The sequence below is a fragment of the Rhinolophus hipposideros genome, assembly GCF_964194185.1.
Source record: "Rhinolophus hipposideros genome assembly, chromosome: 2".
Taxonomy (NCBI): domain Eukaryota; kingdom Metazoa; phylum Chordata; class Mammalia; order Chiroptera; family Rhinolophidae; genus Rhinolophus; species Rhinolophus hipposideros.
In genome coordinates this window covers 84,980,793-84,998,095 of record NC_138048.1, presented here as the reverse complement: position 1 = coordinate 84,998,095, position 17,303 = coordinate 84,980,793, and the positions used below count along the sequence as shown (strand labels likewise).

Genomic DNA, 17,303 nt, shown 5'->3' with positions numbered 1-17,303 from the left:
TTGTGTAATGTTAGTAAGTATCCCCCAGTATCAGTGGTAGGAATAGTATAGTTCTGTGACTTTTCAGTCACTTCATGCTTCATATTATATCGGTTTTCTTCCTAAAAAGGAGAAAGCAGAAAATTGGTAAGAACTGGTGTCCCGGAATAGAATCTTTGGAAGTGAAACTCCTGACGCATAGGTTGTTGGCACACAAAGGTACCAAATATCAGCCCACCTGACTGTGGAACTATCTGGTTTTCACTGGGTCTTGCTGTTACTCATTAATAAAGATACTGAAGTTTGAAGAACAATAGCTAAATGGCGTCATTCTCTTTCTCTATGGCAACTCCAACAAATATCAGCTTTTTTCCCAAGCGGAAGGAGCCCAACTTCTGAACAGAACTAATGTATAAATACCATCAGTTGGTCCTGCAAAATGAATTGAGTTCTAATTAGAGTAACAATTTATGGTGTTGGGTATTGATAAATATCATCTCATTGAGATTGTGTAATTTAAAAACTCACAAAACTGCTATTATGGATTTTATCCAACCATTTAAAACCAATTATCATCTTTGGACCTGCTATTTATAAGCACTGGGGTTTACAATGTTTTTTTTTTTTAATGGAAGGGCTACATAGATATTTAGACATTTTTTGTGTTTTTCTGTTTTGTTTTGACATAAAGTGTTCACTACATCAAGGCCGCAGCGAGGCTACCTTGTGACTCAAAGAAGATAGGTGACTCTGGCCCTTCTCCTAATAACTAATTGCTGTCTTAGTGACAAAAAAGAGAAATTGAATTTCAATTTTAAAAATATTCTGGCCAATGTACTATTTAAATGTTAAAATATGTGTTGATTACCTTTTCCTCAAATCATGACAATTACTACCATTTGGCATTTTACATAACTAGATGTATCTCCAGGAAGAAAATTAATACCTTAAGGTAGAATTATATCTCATAGGAAGGATTCAACAGCAGCAGTAAGCCTGGGTTCTGACAGCTACTATATAAATTTGGAAGCTGGAAAAGTCAAGATACAAGGCACATGTTTTAATCAGTCGCATTGGAATAGTTGCCAAGTAATGGAGCTCATTAAAGGAAATAATGTGTTCTATTTAGCTGTATAAATATTTAAGCCTCCCAGAATCTGGTGCTTCCAGTTTTCTGGGGAACTTGACCAGCTCAGCCTACCAGAAGCATCATGCATACTTGTCTCATGCCACGTTCCATAGGCTTTAGATACATCCAGAAGAAGATACTGGAGTAAAACTAGTTTGCAGATTCAACAAAGTGCAAGAGAGCATTCTTTTTAATTGTTTTCTCACCTGATTAACAAAAAAAAAGCATCCCGTAGAGTAAAAAAATTCAGTAGGTTGATATTGGAAAATTCAAATCACCATTTCCTTCATAGTCAGTACTAATTCCCTGCTGAATGCAGATAAAATTATATGATTTGAAATACAGTTAATTCAAAACACTGCATGCTTATATTTCACAATAGTTGCTCCCATGAGGTATGAACTTAGACACATTTGTTTACTTCAATGTGAAACAAGAATTCTGATTACCTTTGAGAAGAATGGAGTAGACAAAAATACACATAAAAATATTCTATTATCCTGTTACCTTCGTGATTAGGTTTTTTAATACAAACTCACAGCTGAAAAATAGTGTGTTCTACTGAGTAGCAGATCCACAGATAGAGACGCTAGCCAGACAGCCCCAGCATCGCAGGGTATCCATGAAAGAGAGAAACCCTCTCCCCAGGGAACTGTTTTCTTAGCATTTAGTAAATGTCATGGATTGCCAGTATCTAAACCTTACTTAAAGGTGTCCTCTTGACTTTCAAATTGATAAAAACCCTGTACATTTTGCTTAGATTATTGCTTGATAAAATATTTTCATCTCCTTGTAAGTTTTATGTTTGATCCTCTTAATGAGTCACTCATTTAAATTCAGATGTGCCTTTGCACTCGCAATGAATGTAAACAGACCCCATCACTGACAGTTGATTAGCAGAGATATAAAACCCTCTTGAAATTGTGAAAGTGTTGAGCTGTATAGCCTTCCTTTGTATTTACCTTATAAACAAGTCTTAGAAGCCTACAAGTGCCATCTATCCCAAACTTGTGTGACATGGCTTTCCTAATCATGGTTGATTGTCGTCAAGCTGGTGCTGGGAGCTTGAGTTTTGAGTAAATTTTAATGAGGTGGGATCATCATTTATTTTCATTGTTGATAGGTAATAATGGCTAAATGGCAGTGGATTGAGATTTATAAAGGTGGCATTCAATCTCCTGGATTTGACGCCACTCTGAACTTGAATAAGGCATTTATATATTCTGTAAAAGGTTGATAATGTAACTAGTTTATAGCTTACTTTCACAAAGTTAAAATGTTTGGGAAGATAAAACGGAAAGAATTTGGATTCTTAGAAGAAAGCTGATATCCAAATCTATGCTATCTCAGAGATAAATTTCATAGTAATGGGAGCCAAGTATGGAATGAACTAAAACCCACAGATTTGTGTTGGAGGAGCTCATACGAACACAGCCTCATTGAAAAAAAAAGAAAATTGCTTTGCCAGAGGGGACACATAAAAATATCCTGATAATATTATATGGGTTTGTGGCCATCTCTTCAATGAATAGGTGAAAAAAATATACATATATGAACAGACAAAACTTGAGAAAAGGAAATTTGGTAAAGGAATATATTATTATTTAAGAAAAAAATACTAGGTTATTGCTTACCAAGTGTTTTGCAACTGCATTTTTATTAAGACAATATAATAACTTTAAAATAACTTGATTAAAATTGAAAATTACAAAATCTCCATAACCAAGCAGTTATAAATTACTTAGTACTTTCAAAGGGATACTTTATTGTTTTGCTCTAATTCAAAGACACCTTGACTTTTTAAGAACCTGTGCATGTCACTTCTTTTAAGACTTGAGAAAGGATTTCCATTTACTGTGCTTTATCTGTTACTAAAAATTAATATTGAGTTGAAAATAAATTTTTAAACTAAAGCACTGTGATGAATATTTAGAATGTTTGACAGCAATTTATTGTTATTTATTTCTTGCAGGCCTGTACAGCATATGTGGATTTTATGATTTCTGTGGCCAAATTGATTCGTCAGGAAAGAGGACTGCCCAGAGATGACAGCCAGGTTTCTTTGGAAATGCATAGAGTTATGGAATTGGAAAAAGAAATTGCCAATGTAAAACACATAATCTATGATACAATGAATAATATTAACCACTTTTTTTTTTCCTTTCTTCACTCACGTATTTTAAGAGTAAAAGGTGCATTTCCTTAACCAAGAGATAAAAATGCATAGCTCAGTAATGGATCGTTGACTTTAAGAGGACCTTTGAAACTGTAAAATTTTATAGTAAACTGGGTTTCTGACATCCAGTCAAACATCTAGGTTTGACAAATATTAAACTAGATACACTTAGTCACCTGTTATAAGTGGATTCTACTTAAAATTCTACTTATAGCTCAACTGTTGCTGAGATATCCTGGAGGCTTAGGACACATTTGATTGCTAACTGTTCAGCAAAGCTTTTTCAGTCTTGATACTTACAACTTTACTTTTTTTTTAAAGTTTATAGTGATCACAGAGATTGTCTCTATCCCTTCGCTAAGAAGTATTAGCCCCCGAATGTGGCCCCATGTGATGTCCCTGAGTTCAGACTGTAGGCCGCTCAGCTCAGGGGAGATCCTATAGGAAGAGTTTATCAGCAAAGCCCTGGGGTGTATTCATGAATTTCCTCCAGACCCACAGGAACCATTGGAGTGTGAGTTGGCACTTTCTTGTCTGACTGACTGGGTCTGCAGTCTCAAGTGAGTGAACTCTCTTGAAGCAGGATCCAGTTTATCAATTGAACCCCTGGTCAATTTCAGTCTAGGATCCACTGAGCTCTCTCTGATATTGCAAAGAACAACCTGCACTCCTAAATCCCTGTCTGCTTGCCACCGTCATCAGAATCTTGAAGACTGAAGCTCTTTGAGGGCAATTTTAGCTTTCCTGGGGCTACATGAAGCCAAAAATCCCCAATCAGAACGAGACTTTGCTTGGAGCTGCAGCTGGATGAATGGCAGTTTGATAGGTTACATGTGGTTCTGTGTTGAAAACAGAATTATTAGAGGAGAACAGTTTATTGCTCTGGATTTTTACCACTTGCACCTTCCCCGAGCATGTTCTCCTTCTATACGCTTCATCTCTGTGGTAGTTGGATCTTACCTCAGAATTATTTGTGTCTATATTTTCTCTCTTCTCTGAGACTTTAAGATTGGGGTGGTGTCTTAGTCATCATTGAATCATCTATGTATCTCTAACAGTGTCCAGCTTATTTTTGCATGCAGGAGATGTTCAGTAAATAATTTTTTAAATAAATAAATAAGTGATCTAAAGAGGAAATTGGCACCATTGTCACTGAAAAATAATCCTAATTTAAAACTTTTACCTTTTGTTGCTTCTCACTTAAAATTGCTTTTACTTATTTCAACCATGAATTGGCTGGGGGCGTTGTTACTGCAATTTTCTGTTTTGATTCAGTTAAAAAATAAAACTGGATGCTGTTAAGAATAGAGCACTAAACTGATTGGCAGGATGGGAGGAGACTCTCAAAAGTAGAAGATGCTAGTACTCTCCTCAGATAATTTGCAATCTAACTGTTCTATGTACTAGGAATTGTTTTTCTCTCACTTGTTTTAAATTCTTGCAGAGACCATTGTAGTCTTTTTTGTTTTGTTTTGTTTCGTTTTACTGTCTGAATTTTAACTGGGACACTGAATGGTAGCAGTGGGGGATGCAAGACAGTATTTGATAAATTGGACATGACTGTATTCAAAAAAGTTATTGTTATATGAAACAAACACAGCTGAGCTGGCCATTAGCCATAGAAGGAAGAAGGCCTGCAAATATTGCTTATGTGGTTTGGCAGTTCTCAAATATAAAAAGATTTCTTTTTTTTTAATACCCAACACTGTAGCCGAATCTTGATAATTGTTACTGAATATACTTAAAATCTTTTAAATGTCACTTTCCTTTTTGATATGACAAAATAAATTACAAAACAAGCACAAAATAGAACTTAAATCAAATTATATTGTACCTATCCCATATTTCTTTTTCCCTCAAATATAGTTATAGTTTTCTAAAGAATTCTTAGTTCTAAAATAATGATCAAAAATTAAATCCATAGGCTACAGCTAAACCTGAAGATCGAAATGATCCAATGCTTCTTTATAACAAAATGACATTAGACCAGATCCAAAATAACTTTTCACTAGAGATCAATGGGAAGGTAAGTAGCAAGTTTTATGTATTCTCTTTGTGCCATTTCTAAAAATTATAATATTGAAATGCAGTTTGTTAAAATTCAATTTCTTATTTATTGAAATAAATTGAACATCAAATGAACTTAGATGACACCAACCATTTGACTTCATGACGAGACCTGGAAAACAACTATTTAAAATTTTTATGTTTATATTTATATTTAGTTAGAGGGAATTTCAAAGGGAAAAGTTCTTTCAAAGAAAACATTAAAACTGAAAATTCTTCTCAAAGACCATTTGATAGCCATCAGACTTGGACAGTCAAATAATAAAGCACTAAATTTCCTTTCAACTCCTAAAAAGAATAATTTATTCATAGAACTTGCTATGTTCTTATCAAGGCCATCTATGGAGGTGTTCAGAGCAATAATGGAGAAATAGAACACAAGAAATAAGAAAAATCTGTCTCACAGATTCCATTTATAAACAGCAATTGATGTCCTTTTGCTTAGTTGTAATTTGTTAGCTGGTATCTAATTATCTCTTTTGGGGGCTGTTCATGTATACTTGTGTATTAGTTGATGCACACAATTGGGAAATAAAGCAATATCCATGGGAAAATCTACAAACTGTCACAGTCAGTGATAGATTCTTTTTGGCACTAACTATAATAAACAAAAACTTTTAAAAAGCATAATCTACTGAGTTAATAATTTCTCAAATAACTTTTTAATATAGTATGTGCTTAATAAATATGTTTTGCAAGAACAGTCCAAATCATCAAAATATGTGATCAGCATATTGATATGTGTACACACACACACACACACACAAACAAAAAAAAAAACACACGATGCCAAAAAAAAATGAATACACATTTTAAGAAAGGAAAAAACTGTCTTAAAATTGTAATACAATGACTGACACTAGCATTCGTTTGATTAACACCATCTTTTGAGTGAACATCATACTACACATTGCTCCCATAATTCAATTCAACTTAGATAACATCTCTTAAAATGTGTACATTTTTTTTGGCACAGCCGGTGTATATATAATCATAGAGCCTAAAATATTGATAATCTTAAATGTTCTCAAGCACTGAAATGTGGCATGTCAGCCAGGTTTGCATGATCTCCACTTCTGCTGTTTTTCTTACATCCAATGGTGGTTGAATAACCACAATTCCCATTTAAAATATAATAGACAAGATTTCATCTTTTGGCAACTCCAAACCTAGTTTCCGAAGTATAAAAACTTCATACCTATAGGCCCACTACTGGTAGTTTAAAATGTGTTTTGTTTGGCTCTATTGGACCACCTGTGATGTATGTATGTATCTGTGATGTATTCTATACTTCTGCTTTGACTGCACTTTGTTTTAATTTACAACAGGATCTTCACTGAGATGTATTACTGTAGTTGAATGGATTCTTTACTGATATCCACTTTTAAAAGATAAACATTTAAAAAAAGATAAACATTTTGTACCCATTTAAATCTTTTTTGCATAAACCAAGGAAGTTTTATTTTCTAAGCTAAATTTTTTCTTCTTTTTTTATTGGTTAGACCAAGAAGATGACATTGAGCCTAATTTCTAGTTGTATATTCTCTACGCTTTGAGGCTTTTCCTCTGTTCTTAAGTGGTTGGTTTAATTCTGCTATCAAAACAATCATGACGCAGAACTAATTTTTATTGAAAACCAATTTAAACAATTGAGGAAAAATCCCAAACAAGTATCAAACTGATGACTGTGATGCCACTGACATCCTCACCATGTCTCACCCCGTAACCATAACTGAGTGTTGGAATCAAGAAGAGAAATCCATAATTACTAAATGTTTTGTGCCTGCTTTCTTCCAGTCATTCAGCTGGTCAAATTTCACAAACGAAATTATGTCAACTGTGAATATTAATATTACAAATGAGGAAGATGTGATTGTTTATGCTCCAGAATATTTAACCAAACTTAAAATCATTCTTAACAAATATTCTGCCAGGTAGGTATGTCAGAGTGCCCATGTCCTCAGAGTTTACATTTAATATCACTCTTTAGAAGCTTTACAGCCTCATCTTTTCTGTTGCTGGGTGGTGGGTTTTTTTATACAGAGATCTTCAAAATTTAATGTCCTGGCGGTTCATAATGGATCTTGTAAGCAGCCTCAGCAGAAACTACAAGGAGTCCAGAAATGCTTTCCGCAAGGTGAAGAAACAATCTCTCTTATCTTAAGACTTACAGCATAAAGAGATACATGGTTATGAAGGTGCCATGTACACTGCTAGAATGTGGTGAACTTTGCCAAGTGACAAAATGCCAAATGTTGATTATTTTGCCCACATTTAGCCTATGATGCTTAGAAAAGCCAGTTTTCATGGGCTTTGCCATCCTGTGATAATCTACTGTGGCATCATGATTGAAATGCCCTGGAAGGATATGCATTTGGTTATGTGAGCAGTTCATGAAAGATACTGGCTTGGTTTTTTGTTGTGTTAAAAGTAATCGCAGGGCTCTGTCAATTAACTTGATTTTACAGGTGCTCATAGCACACTAGATATACACACAGATGGACTACATTGACGTGGACACTCCACTGAGAACAAACCTACCTGGAGACAACCTTAAGGCCTTTTATTAGGCTATGCCTACATCTAAACAATCATCATTTAGACCTGTTGTGAGGGGAGAGGGCAGGAGGCATTGAGAAAGGAGAAATTGTAGCATATATATTGGTTGATGTCATGGAAAGGAATGAACTCTAATTGATTGAAATCTTTTTATTTTATCCTTTAAAAGAAAATATAGACACATTTTTGAAATTAAAGAATGTAAAAATGGTGTTTCTCTAAATTTTCGTTACCTAAGTTTGTCTCCTTATTGATTCTTAAATGTATACATATGTAGTTCTTTTAAGTATTGGAAGTTCAGCTAAAACATTAAAAAAAATAAAAATATGTTTTCTTGTATACCAGATTTTTCCCCTGTTACGTTTATTGAACATTACTTCACATTTTTGTTTATGCCATGGTAACAGTGTTATTTTTGTTTGTTTGTTTTGGGGGTTTTTTGTGGTTGTTTTTTCTAAAGCTGTCTGGAAGGATATTAACTTGTAATAGCCAGAAGTTCTATTGGGATAGGTACTGAAAATATACTTTATTTTCAGATCGTATATAAATAAACAATTCAATTGGATTACATTTTATCATAGGCAAGGACAATGTGCCTTGTGAGGAGAAGCAATGACTATTGCAAGAACTTAGGAGACATAAAGAATAGAGTCCTGTGAGGTTTGTGCTCTTACCATGCTATAACCGTCTGCCGATCAAATGCCATTTCCTTTTGCTTTCCCATAGGCCCTTTATGGCACAACATCAGAAACAGCGACTTGGAGACGTTGTGCAAACTATGTCAATGGGAACATGGAAAATGCTGTGGGAAGGCTTTATGTAGAAGCAGCATTTGCGGGAGAGAGTAAACACGTGGTAATGTTTTCAGCACATTCTCAGATATTTGTTTTTATTGATAGGCAATTACAGTCGTCCATAATTTGGCTAAAATTTTATTCATTGTCAGAGAGTCTTTGAATTATAATTTACCATTATTTCCCAGTAAACCCCATCCTCCCTCCCCCAAGGGTCTGGTTATGTTTCTGATTCTAATATTGATTAGTCTAAAGCCAACTGTCCATTTTCCGGAAGCAATAGATTCAGAGTACCCAGTCACATGTTCTATTGATATAATCATTTATAAACTCTTCTATTAACAAAATTGCCCAAGAATCCATGTTTTCTTAAAAATCTAGAAGGTGAATCTGGGTTTATTTGAAGTGTAGGAAATGTACTCTATTTTTCATTGTTACTGAAATGAAATCAATGGAGCTTAAATATATGGTGAAAGAATCTATGGAAATGCTGCTTCATGCTTAACTTCAAATAGTAATGACAGCTAATATTTTATGTTAGTCCTTCTTTTATGATAATGGAAACCATTACATTCTCAACATGATTTTTTTAAATGTGCATATTAAGGCCTATTTAATCATCAGTGTTGATAGGAGCAATATTGCTTTAAAAATATGTTTATCCACATATATCCATTTGTTTAGGTCACAGTTGTCTATAAATTTACATTTATTAACATGTTATTGAGTTGCATAAAGATAGCTTATAGCTCTATTTTTTTAAATTTGTGTTACAAAAAAAAATATTTAATGGCCCAAATTTCTCTACTGTTCTTTTAATTTAAGGTTGAGGATTTGATTGCACAGATCCGGGATGTTTTTATTCAGACTTTAGATGAACTCACCTGGATGGATGCTGAAACGAAAAAGAGAGCTGAAGAAAAGGTAAAAAGCAAGACAGGGCTACCAATCAAAGAAAATTTTCTTTATAGGGAAATAATAACTTTTAAGAAACTTTGGGGAAAAATCATAATCAAGGATTGCATAAAATAAAAGCAAGCTCCTTCAGGATGTAATATTTCCAGGAACAGTTTTCAATGATAAAATATTTTTTTTCTATAATTTTCACCTTTTATCTCTTGGCAACCAGCTTCTACTCTCCATATTCAGTTTAAAACTGAAAGATCCCATTTTCCTTTTTTTTTTTTTTTAAGGAAGATTTCAGAAAACGAGGAAAATCTTATGTGAACAAGAAAAGAATGAAAAGATACTATCAGTGGTTCATATTTTTCCTCCTCTTATGAAAGATATCTTTCATAAAGATAGCTCATTCATTCTCAAATATCTAAAAATATGCCCTCGATTTTTAATGTAAATTTCTAGCTAAAGTTTTTTGAAACATGCCCCATTTAGTTTTTTATATATCACCTGGGGAGAAAAAAAAATACTATATTTCTGTTCAAGCAAATGTATTTGAGTATTATAAGGTGCTATAGTTACAGGAATGTTGAAGGAGCCTTTTTATAACTATTCCTATCTATCCCCATTATACACCTTCTATTGGGACTTCTAATATTGTGCATAAGAATAAAGGTGATATTTCAAAGGAAATCTTAGGTTTAAATTTACTATGATCATTTGTCTTGATAACTACATAAAACTAGAAGGAACAACATGTCCAGTGAAAACTACGTGCTCTATGAGTATTCTCATGAAGCCTGATTATTCCTCTGTAGCTAGGGTTGCAGAAAGAACAGACTATTCTTTGAACTGATACAGGAATTCAAAAATTGTTATAATAAGAGGATCAAGCTATAGTCTAATTCTCTTTCAGGATTAAATCATATGGAAGGACTATCTTTTCCAGCACTCACAGAGCCCTGGGTGGGTTAGGTCTGGAATTTAGGTTCCCCCCCACACACCCCTATCCCCCAGTATAGGTACCTTTCCATCACTCTGACTAAGTCCTCAGAAATTCAGGCTGGATTTGCTCCGTTCATGTTCTAGCTATCCATGGTATGGTTCTGTTTGATATCGCCAATTGGATTGTTCTAGATCATCATTTCCCAAGGTGGTGTTACAAAACACTGGACTTGCCAAGATGTTCCACAAAAGAGAGTCCCATGGTCAAAAGAATTTAGGAAATACTTCCTGAAGGAAGGCGTTCCAGATCCCATCCTAGTCTAGGTTACATTGTCCTAGGGTGTGATTTTTATGGCACCACACATCACACTTGAGAGTTCATTCTCATTTCATTGCTCATCATTGACCTTTATGAGAAGCTCTCTGGTGGCAGAAATTTTTGCCTGGCATTATAGTCTCAACCTGGAAAATTGTAGACCCATGAACATACATTGAATAAATAAATGTACAAATTAATTCCTCCTCTTGGACACTTATAATAACCTAATTTTGACCCTAAGAAATCCAGCAATAAAGAAACCTGCGTAACGTTTTTGTCACAGTATTTATCCAATGTATTTGACAATAAATTCTTTTTATGTAGTAGCTTTTATTTCAGTAGAGTCTGAGTCTCTTAGGACACTCTTTCAGGAAATGTCTTCTAGAAAATAAAATACCATTGAGAGGAGGCTGATTTGTAATGAGCCAATGGTGTGGAAACCTGTAAAAAAATGGGCTTGGCTTAACTGACTTAGTGATACATATCCTATCCAATCTACTGGGGAAATCTTGGCCTTATAAAACAGACCTGTAACAAAACCGTATCCATTTTTTGGCAAACCAAGGAACTCAGAGATACAAGCTTAATTCTCCATGAAAATTTTAAATTTAAAGAGTAACATGATATGATAGAATCAAAAATCAAATATCTTTGAGAAAAATGAGAAATAAAAAACAGAAAGAATAAGTAGTAAACAAGCAGTGATCATAAAATAATAAAAATAAGCAATTTTAAAATACGCATAAAAGTTAGAAATGGCAGTAAGCAAGTAGGAAATATGAGCTGGTAACAAGGAAAACCCTTGTTAATGTCATTCATTTAACTTCGAGAAGCTAGATACACAGCTTTGGAGACTGAAAGAGAACATAAAAATCTGAGAACCAATATTCAGGAAGAATATTAGCACTAAACCTGTAAGTCCATATCTTTTTTCAACCAAATCAGTTAAGTGGAAAGATCATTGTAAGCTGCTAGAATGGAAGATTTAAATATTACCCTCCTGTAAACTGAAGAAAAAGGCCTTTCAGAGAAAAATTTCATGAAAGTACAATATATGTGGAACAATGACTTCTCAGCTTTTATTTTGATTTTCCTGGGAAAGCCGCAGCCAATGAGAATAGGGCAGTAGAAGCTGAATTTCAGACTGGTTTATTTTGAACCCCAGAAAGAAGCCACTCCTAAGATCTCTGTTTAAGTGTTGTCAAATACTCTTTTTGTAAACAATATGGGTTAAGTTATTCAGTTGATATTCATGAGCAAATTATAATGTTTGCATTTGAAAGTTACATAATCATCCTAACATTCAATATTGTAATATTCATAGGCCTTGGCAGTTAAAGAAAGAATTGGCTATCCTGATGACATTATTTCAGATGATAACAAACTAAATAATGAATACCTTGAGGTAAGTCTCTATAAAAGCTGTGGGCTAATGTCACCCAGGGCTCCTGCAATGTCTTTTCTGTCGACAACGTAATAGGAATTATGTGACATAGCCTAAAACCAGAAGTTTTATTATAAAAAGCCTTTAATACTAAAGACAGATCAGCGTTTGTTTTAGTTTTAGACTTTTATTTCATTTCCCTGGTCTGTATTTGGTTTCTGTTATTTTGGTTTCCATATATCCCATTTTAAGAGCAGTAAGAAAAGCATGGTGTCCTACCCTGGATTTAGAGTATCCAGGGTAGACATCCAATTGCTGAACAACAGGTAGAACTCAGGCTCCTTATCTGTCTTCCACAGTGCTGAAAAGTAAAATCTTCAGATTTCCATCTACTTTCTAATCATTCCTCCACTGGATAATCCTGGTCATGCATTCTCTATTTAAAAAACAAACAAATCTAATATTTGGGAACCAGAGACTATTTTATTCTCCTCTGGTAATGTAACAAGGAAAAGGGAAGAGAGTTAATTAAAGTCATTACTGTACTGATTTCAGATGAGCTGAGGGTCCTTTTGCTAACCTTGTGGTCACCACAACGACTTGAAACCCTGGTGACGACAAATTCATTCTTGCGCAAATTCAGGATGACCATGATTTCTAATCCATTGATTGCTAGTCTAACACGGGATTTTGGAAGCCACAGTGTCCTCTCCTGTTGCATTTGAAAGTTACATAGTCATCCTAACATTCTGTTCCATTTGCAGAAAAGCTTGACTATTCCTTTTAAATGAGCTGGCTACAGCATGTTATCCTGGAGACCTTATCAGAGGACACTAGTGGCTGAGACTGTAGACTCAAAGCTAAACTGTGCAAATCCCAACTCCGCCACTCAGAAACTTGGGCAAGTGCTCTTGTCCATGCCTCAGTTTCCTCAACTTTTAAATGGTGATAACAGCCCATCTTTATAAGATTCTTAAAAGGATTAAAAGAGTGTAATCTATATTTAAAGTTCCTAAAACAGTGCCTGGCACACAATAGGTGCTCTTAATCGCTGCTTATTAGTGGCATAATAAGAATATGTTATTATCACATCAGGTATGTAAGAATGAATATCAATATAGTAAGGCATGCCTAACACTTGGTTCCATTTAATTAATTATACAAAAAGATAGACACAGCTAGAACAGCAGTGACCTGTAATATACAACTAGTGAACTAAATCCTTCTTGGGTAAGTTTTAATGATCTCCGTTAAGTTTATTAACTGATAGAATTTAAGAAAATATCCCCTATGTTTTTAGCAAGTTTTGAAGATACTTATTTTAATATTTTTCCCCCAATTTTTTATATAACATAGTTGAACTACAAGGAAGATGAATACTTTGAGAACATAATTCAAAATTTGAAGTTCAGCCAAAATAAACAACTAAAGAAGCTTCGAGAAAAGGTGGACAAGGATGAGTATGTATATTCCAGTTTCTAATATGTTCATTCAGAAGAGGGTCTTTTCCTTGTTGGATTCAGAGAAAGAGCCTGACTTAGAATACTGTTAAAAAGTACAACTATCCTCCTTGTATGGTGTACTTTTAGGAGCATCGAAGAATATACTAAAGATGAGTCAGGGATTTAACCAAATTTAAAACTCTTTTTTATTAAGGTGTGTGTCCTCATTTCGTTGGTTTCTTTTCATTTTATTGCCTGTCCTCTCTGCTTTTTTTGTGGACAAGTTTTCTTGAGAAAGAACACCTTAATCTAAGTAACCCATAGCTCCTTCAAGCCTTCCCTGAGGCCTTACTTACTGTTCTCAGAGGTTTTTTTCTGCCCATAGCCCCACCTGTTATCAGACAGTCATTCCACAACCCCCGCCCCTTCCTAGATTGTTCCGTGTAACACTTCTCTTACCCTAGTGGTAACCAAATATGAGATACCAGGAATCACTCTTGTTCGTAGCCTTCAAATACTCTTAATCTCTGCTTATTAGTGGCATAAGTACTTCACATTAACGATTAGTTTCGTGTTTATTTTTCAGTCAAATGGATGTGTCTAACATGTTTATCGACATTTATGTCTGTGCACTTAAATCCCTAGAATTGCTTATGTTGACTTCTCACTAGGCTCTGAGTTCCTAGAGAATAGGGTCTTTTCCTTTTGATTATTCAGCACAGTGCTGACTGCATAGAAGGTTTTCAGTTAAAACTGAATTAATGAATGAGTGAGCAAGTGAAAAATAAATATACTAACTTGATTTGTGTGGTAACTGAAACAGTAACATGCCAGTGAGGTGTTTGGTTCATTTATGCATTAATTTATTCTTCCATATATTCATTTATTAAACTAATATTTTAGAACACTGACTAAGTCCAGTTGAGCACTAGGAAAATCAAAGGTGAACTTTGATTATATTACCTTACATTATAACAGCAGAAGATAGTATTGAGGAGGGGAAAAATCCCTTCTTGAATAATTCTCGAGTTCTTATGCCTGGACTAATAATAAAATTGACGTAAGATTAGGTTAACAGAAGAAAAAGCAATTTAATACATGCACATGGGAGATCTTAAATGATACTCTGAGAATTGATGAACCAGCCAGCTGTTTTAGGCAAAGAAACAATAAATTTGTGAAGAATTGGCAGGACAAAGAAACTTAGGTTTTTGTGTTCATTAATAAAGAATCTATATGAAGTTAGGGTTTGGGTAGTAAATTAATTAAAAAAAAAAAAGCTTTGTTTATACAAGCTTTTTGGCCCTGAATTCCTTAACTCTAGGGGTAAGGGTATCTCTCTCAGCCTCTTGGAGCAAAGAGGGCACTTTGCACAGGAGAGATTTATTTCATGCATTTAAGGAGACAAGAGAGGGTCAGTGTGCCCTTCTTGCATCAGCTGCTTGTCAAATAACTTTAATTCAAAGCAGTTGACATTTTGGGGTGTCTTGCCCTGAGCCCCAACAATAGGAAAGACATAATGTAATAAACTGTACGATTGGAAGGGAAATGTTGTGCCAAGAAATGTACAAAGTGCAGTACACCAAATACAGGTTGGACAAAATTCCTAAATGAAAATCCAATACATTTCAGTCCTTACGTAGGTACCCTGAAAGACTGAATTTTTTTTTTTTCTGACCTCTGGGTTTATACTGGAGCAAAGGTTGTGTTGTCTAATGCTATCAAAGGAGCTGCAAATGTCAGAGAATGTTTATTGTCTGAGCTGGGAACAAAGGAAGGAGAATGGGTGCATATGTTGGTGTTATAATCCGTTATCAAATTCTTTCTCTAGAAACCCACAGTCATCAGAAAGAATACTCTGTGGTTTAAATTTATAATCTGAAAAGTTTCTTACAAGTTTGAATATTTTCATTTCTTTAAACTACATATACAGTGCTTGCTTCAGCAGCACATCTACCAAACTACGTATACTTACATTTAATCATTGTTAGCACTATGTAAATTATCTACAGACAATATTGTCAAATATTCTTTCTGAAAATTGCTAATATAACGTGCATCCATATGACACCAGAAGATTTCTTTATAATTTTAAAAGCAGTTGTTGAAATATTGCTTGATATTTTCTTTTGAAGTTGATGTAGTCCCAGTTCCATAATTATTTTGTATTAATAATATAGTTTGCACTTTTCCTTCCCTTTGATCATATGTGTTGATCCTCTGTGAGTCCTTTTCTCTTTACCATAGCTAATCAAAACCCAAACTATATTTTAATGAATGTTTAGTTACTAGCATGCATAGCTCCGCAGTGCTTTTTCGATCTTTCCTATGATCTTCTGATAGTCAATCACAAGTGTAATATGACTTCTAAGGTCTTCTCTGCTGTACCAGGCTAGTTTTTCTTCCTTCCCCATCTAATGATTGTATACTGACAAGGGTTCAAAATTCTGAGTGACATTAGAGTCACCTGAGGATCATTAAGAACAGTACTCCTTACCCAACCTCACCACCCTAGATCGTGACGTGCTTGCCTGTGGGTAAGGACCCACGTACAGCAAGTCCTTGAATAACGTCGTTTTGTACACTGTGGTTTTGTTATATATCATTGATTAAGTAGGAACTTTTAATTCTTGTTTACATCAATGAGCATATGGTAAAATTGGTTTCTTTAAATGTTTCACCGCAGTTCCAAGAACCTATCGATGATGTTAAGTGAGGACTTACTCTACTGGAATTCTTTTTAAGTACCACTCCCCTCCTCAAGTGAGAACCCTTGTGTTAATGTTAGTTCATTTTTGTATTGAATCATACCTGTTCATGTTTAGTTTTGTGAAATTTTTTTTATAAGATAATGCCTTTAATTTGGCAGTTTAGGCTTAAAATTTATTTTTTGTCTTCTAAAATATTAGAAGCAGTTTTGATAGTGATTGCATCAAATTATTGCATGTGCCCTATAGAACACAACATAATACATTTTCTCATTTTGTTGAGGTTTCTTACAGTGAAAGTTTCTGACTTATTTTGTACTTGCTTAATAGTAATAAAGTCACAGTGTTTCCTTTCCTTTTTCTTTTCTTTCTTTTTTTTTTTTTTTATGTAGTGTCAAGTTCAAGTCCTCCCTGTGTGTGTTCAGGCAGATAACACCTATTGCTTCCACTTTGTTCACATAGCCGGTAGTTACCTCTCAGCGAATTACATTTTCAGATGCTCAAGTCCTCATTCCCAAGGTTTTACAGGAGAAATAGGTGTCTGTACCCACAATTGATGGGACAGAAATGAGAAACACTACTGATTGTTGTAGGCTTATATTATTGGGTATTGTATAGAAATGATCATGCATTAAAATTTTAAGGCAGCAATTAATTTAAATAAGTTCAGTCAATTAACCAAATAGTAAACTTCTAGACCTTTTCTTTTTCCACTACACATGCTCTCACTGGGAAAATTTGTACACTTCTTGGTATCTTCTACCATTATTATGATCACTGAATATTTGTATTTGGCCCAGGTTCATTTGCTGGGCTCCAAACCCAAATGTCTAGCTGCCTATAAAACACCTCCATGTAAGTGTTCCATTAACCCTAAAAACATAGCATTTGCCATTTTAAGCAA

At 34.4% G+C, this 17,303-nt stretch overlaps 1 protein-coding gene across 6 annotated transcripts in view; it reads left to right on the top strand.

Annotated features, from left to right (window-relative positions):
* Window positions 1-17,303, top strand: part of MME (membrane metalloendopeptidase) — a 93,802-nt gene that overhangs the window by 45,849 nt on the left and 30,650 nt on the right. For all 6 annotated transcript variants that reach the window (XR_013991956.1, XR_013991957.1, XM_081028910.1 and 3 more), the window contains exons 9-16: window positions 3,081-3,215; window positions 5,209-5,310; window positions 7,149-7,285; window positions 7,395-7,488; window positions 8,637-8,765; window positions 9,530-9,628; window positions 12,190-12,270; window positions 13,606-13,709. Coding sequence is in view for 4 of the 6 variants with exons in the window: in XM_081028910.1 (XP_080885036.1) it covers window positions 3,081-3,215; window positions 5,209-5,310; window positions 7,149-7,285; window positions 7,395-7,488; window positions 8,637-8,765; window positions 9,530-9,628; window positions 12,190-12,270; window positions 13,606-13,709 (881 nt within the window). In the remaining 2 variants the exon portion in view is untranslated. The remainder of the gene's footprint in view (window positions 1-3,080; window positions 3,216-5,208; window positions 5,311-7,148; window positions 7,286-7,394; window positions 7,489-8,636; window positions 8,766-9,529; window positions 9,629-12,189; window positions 12,271-13,605; window positions 13,710-17,303) is intronic.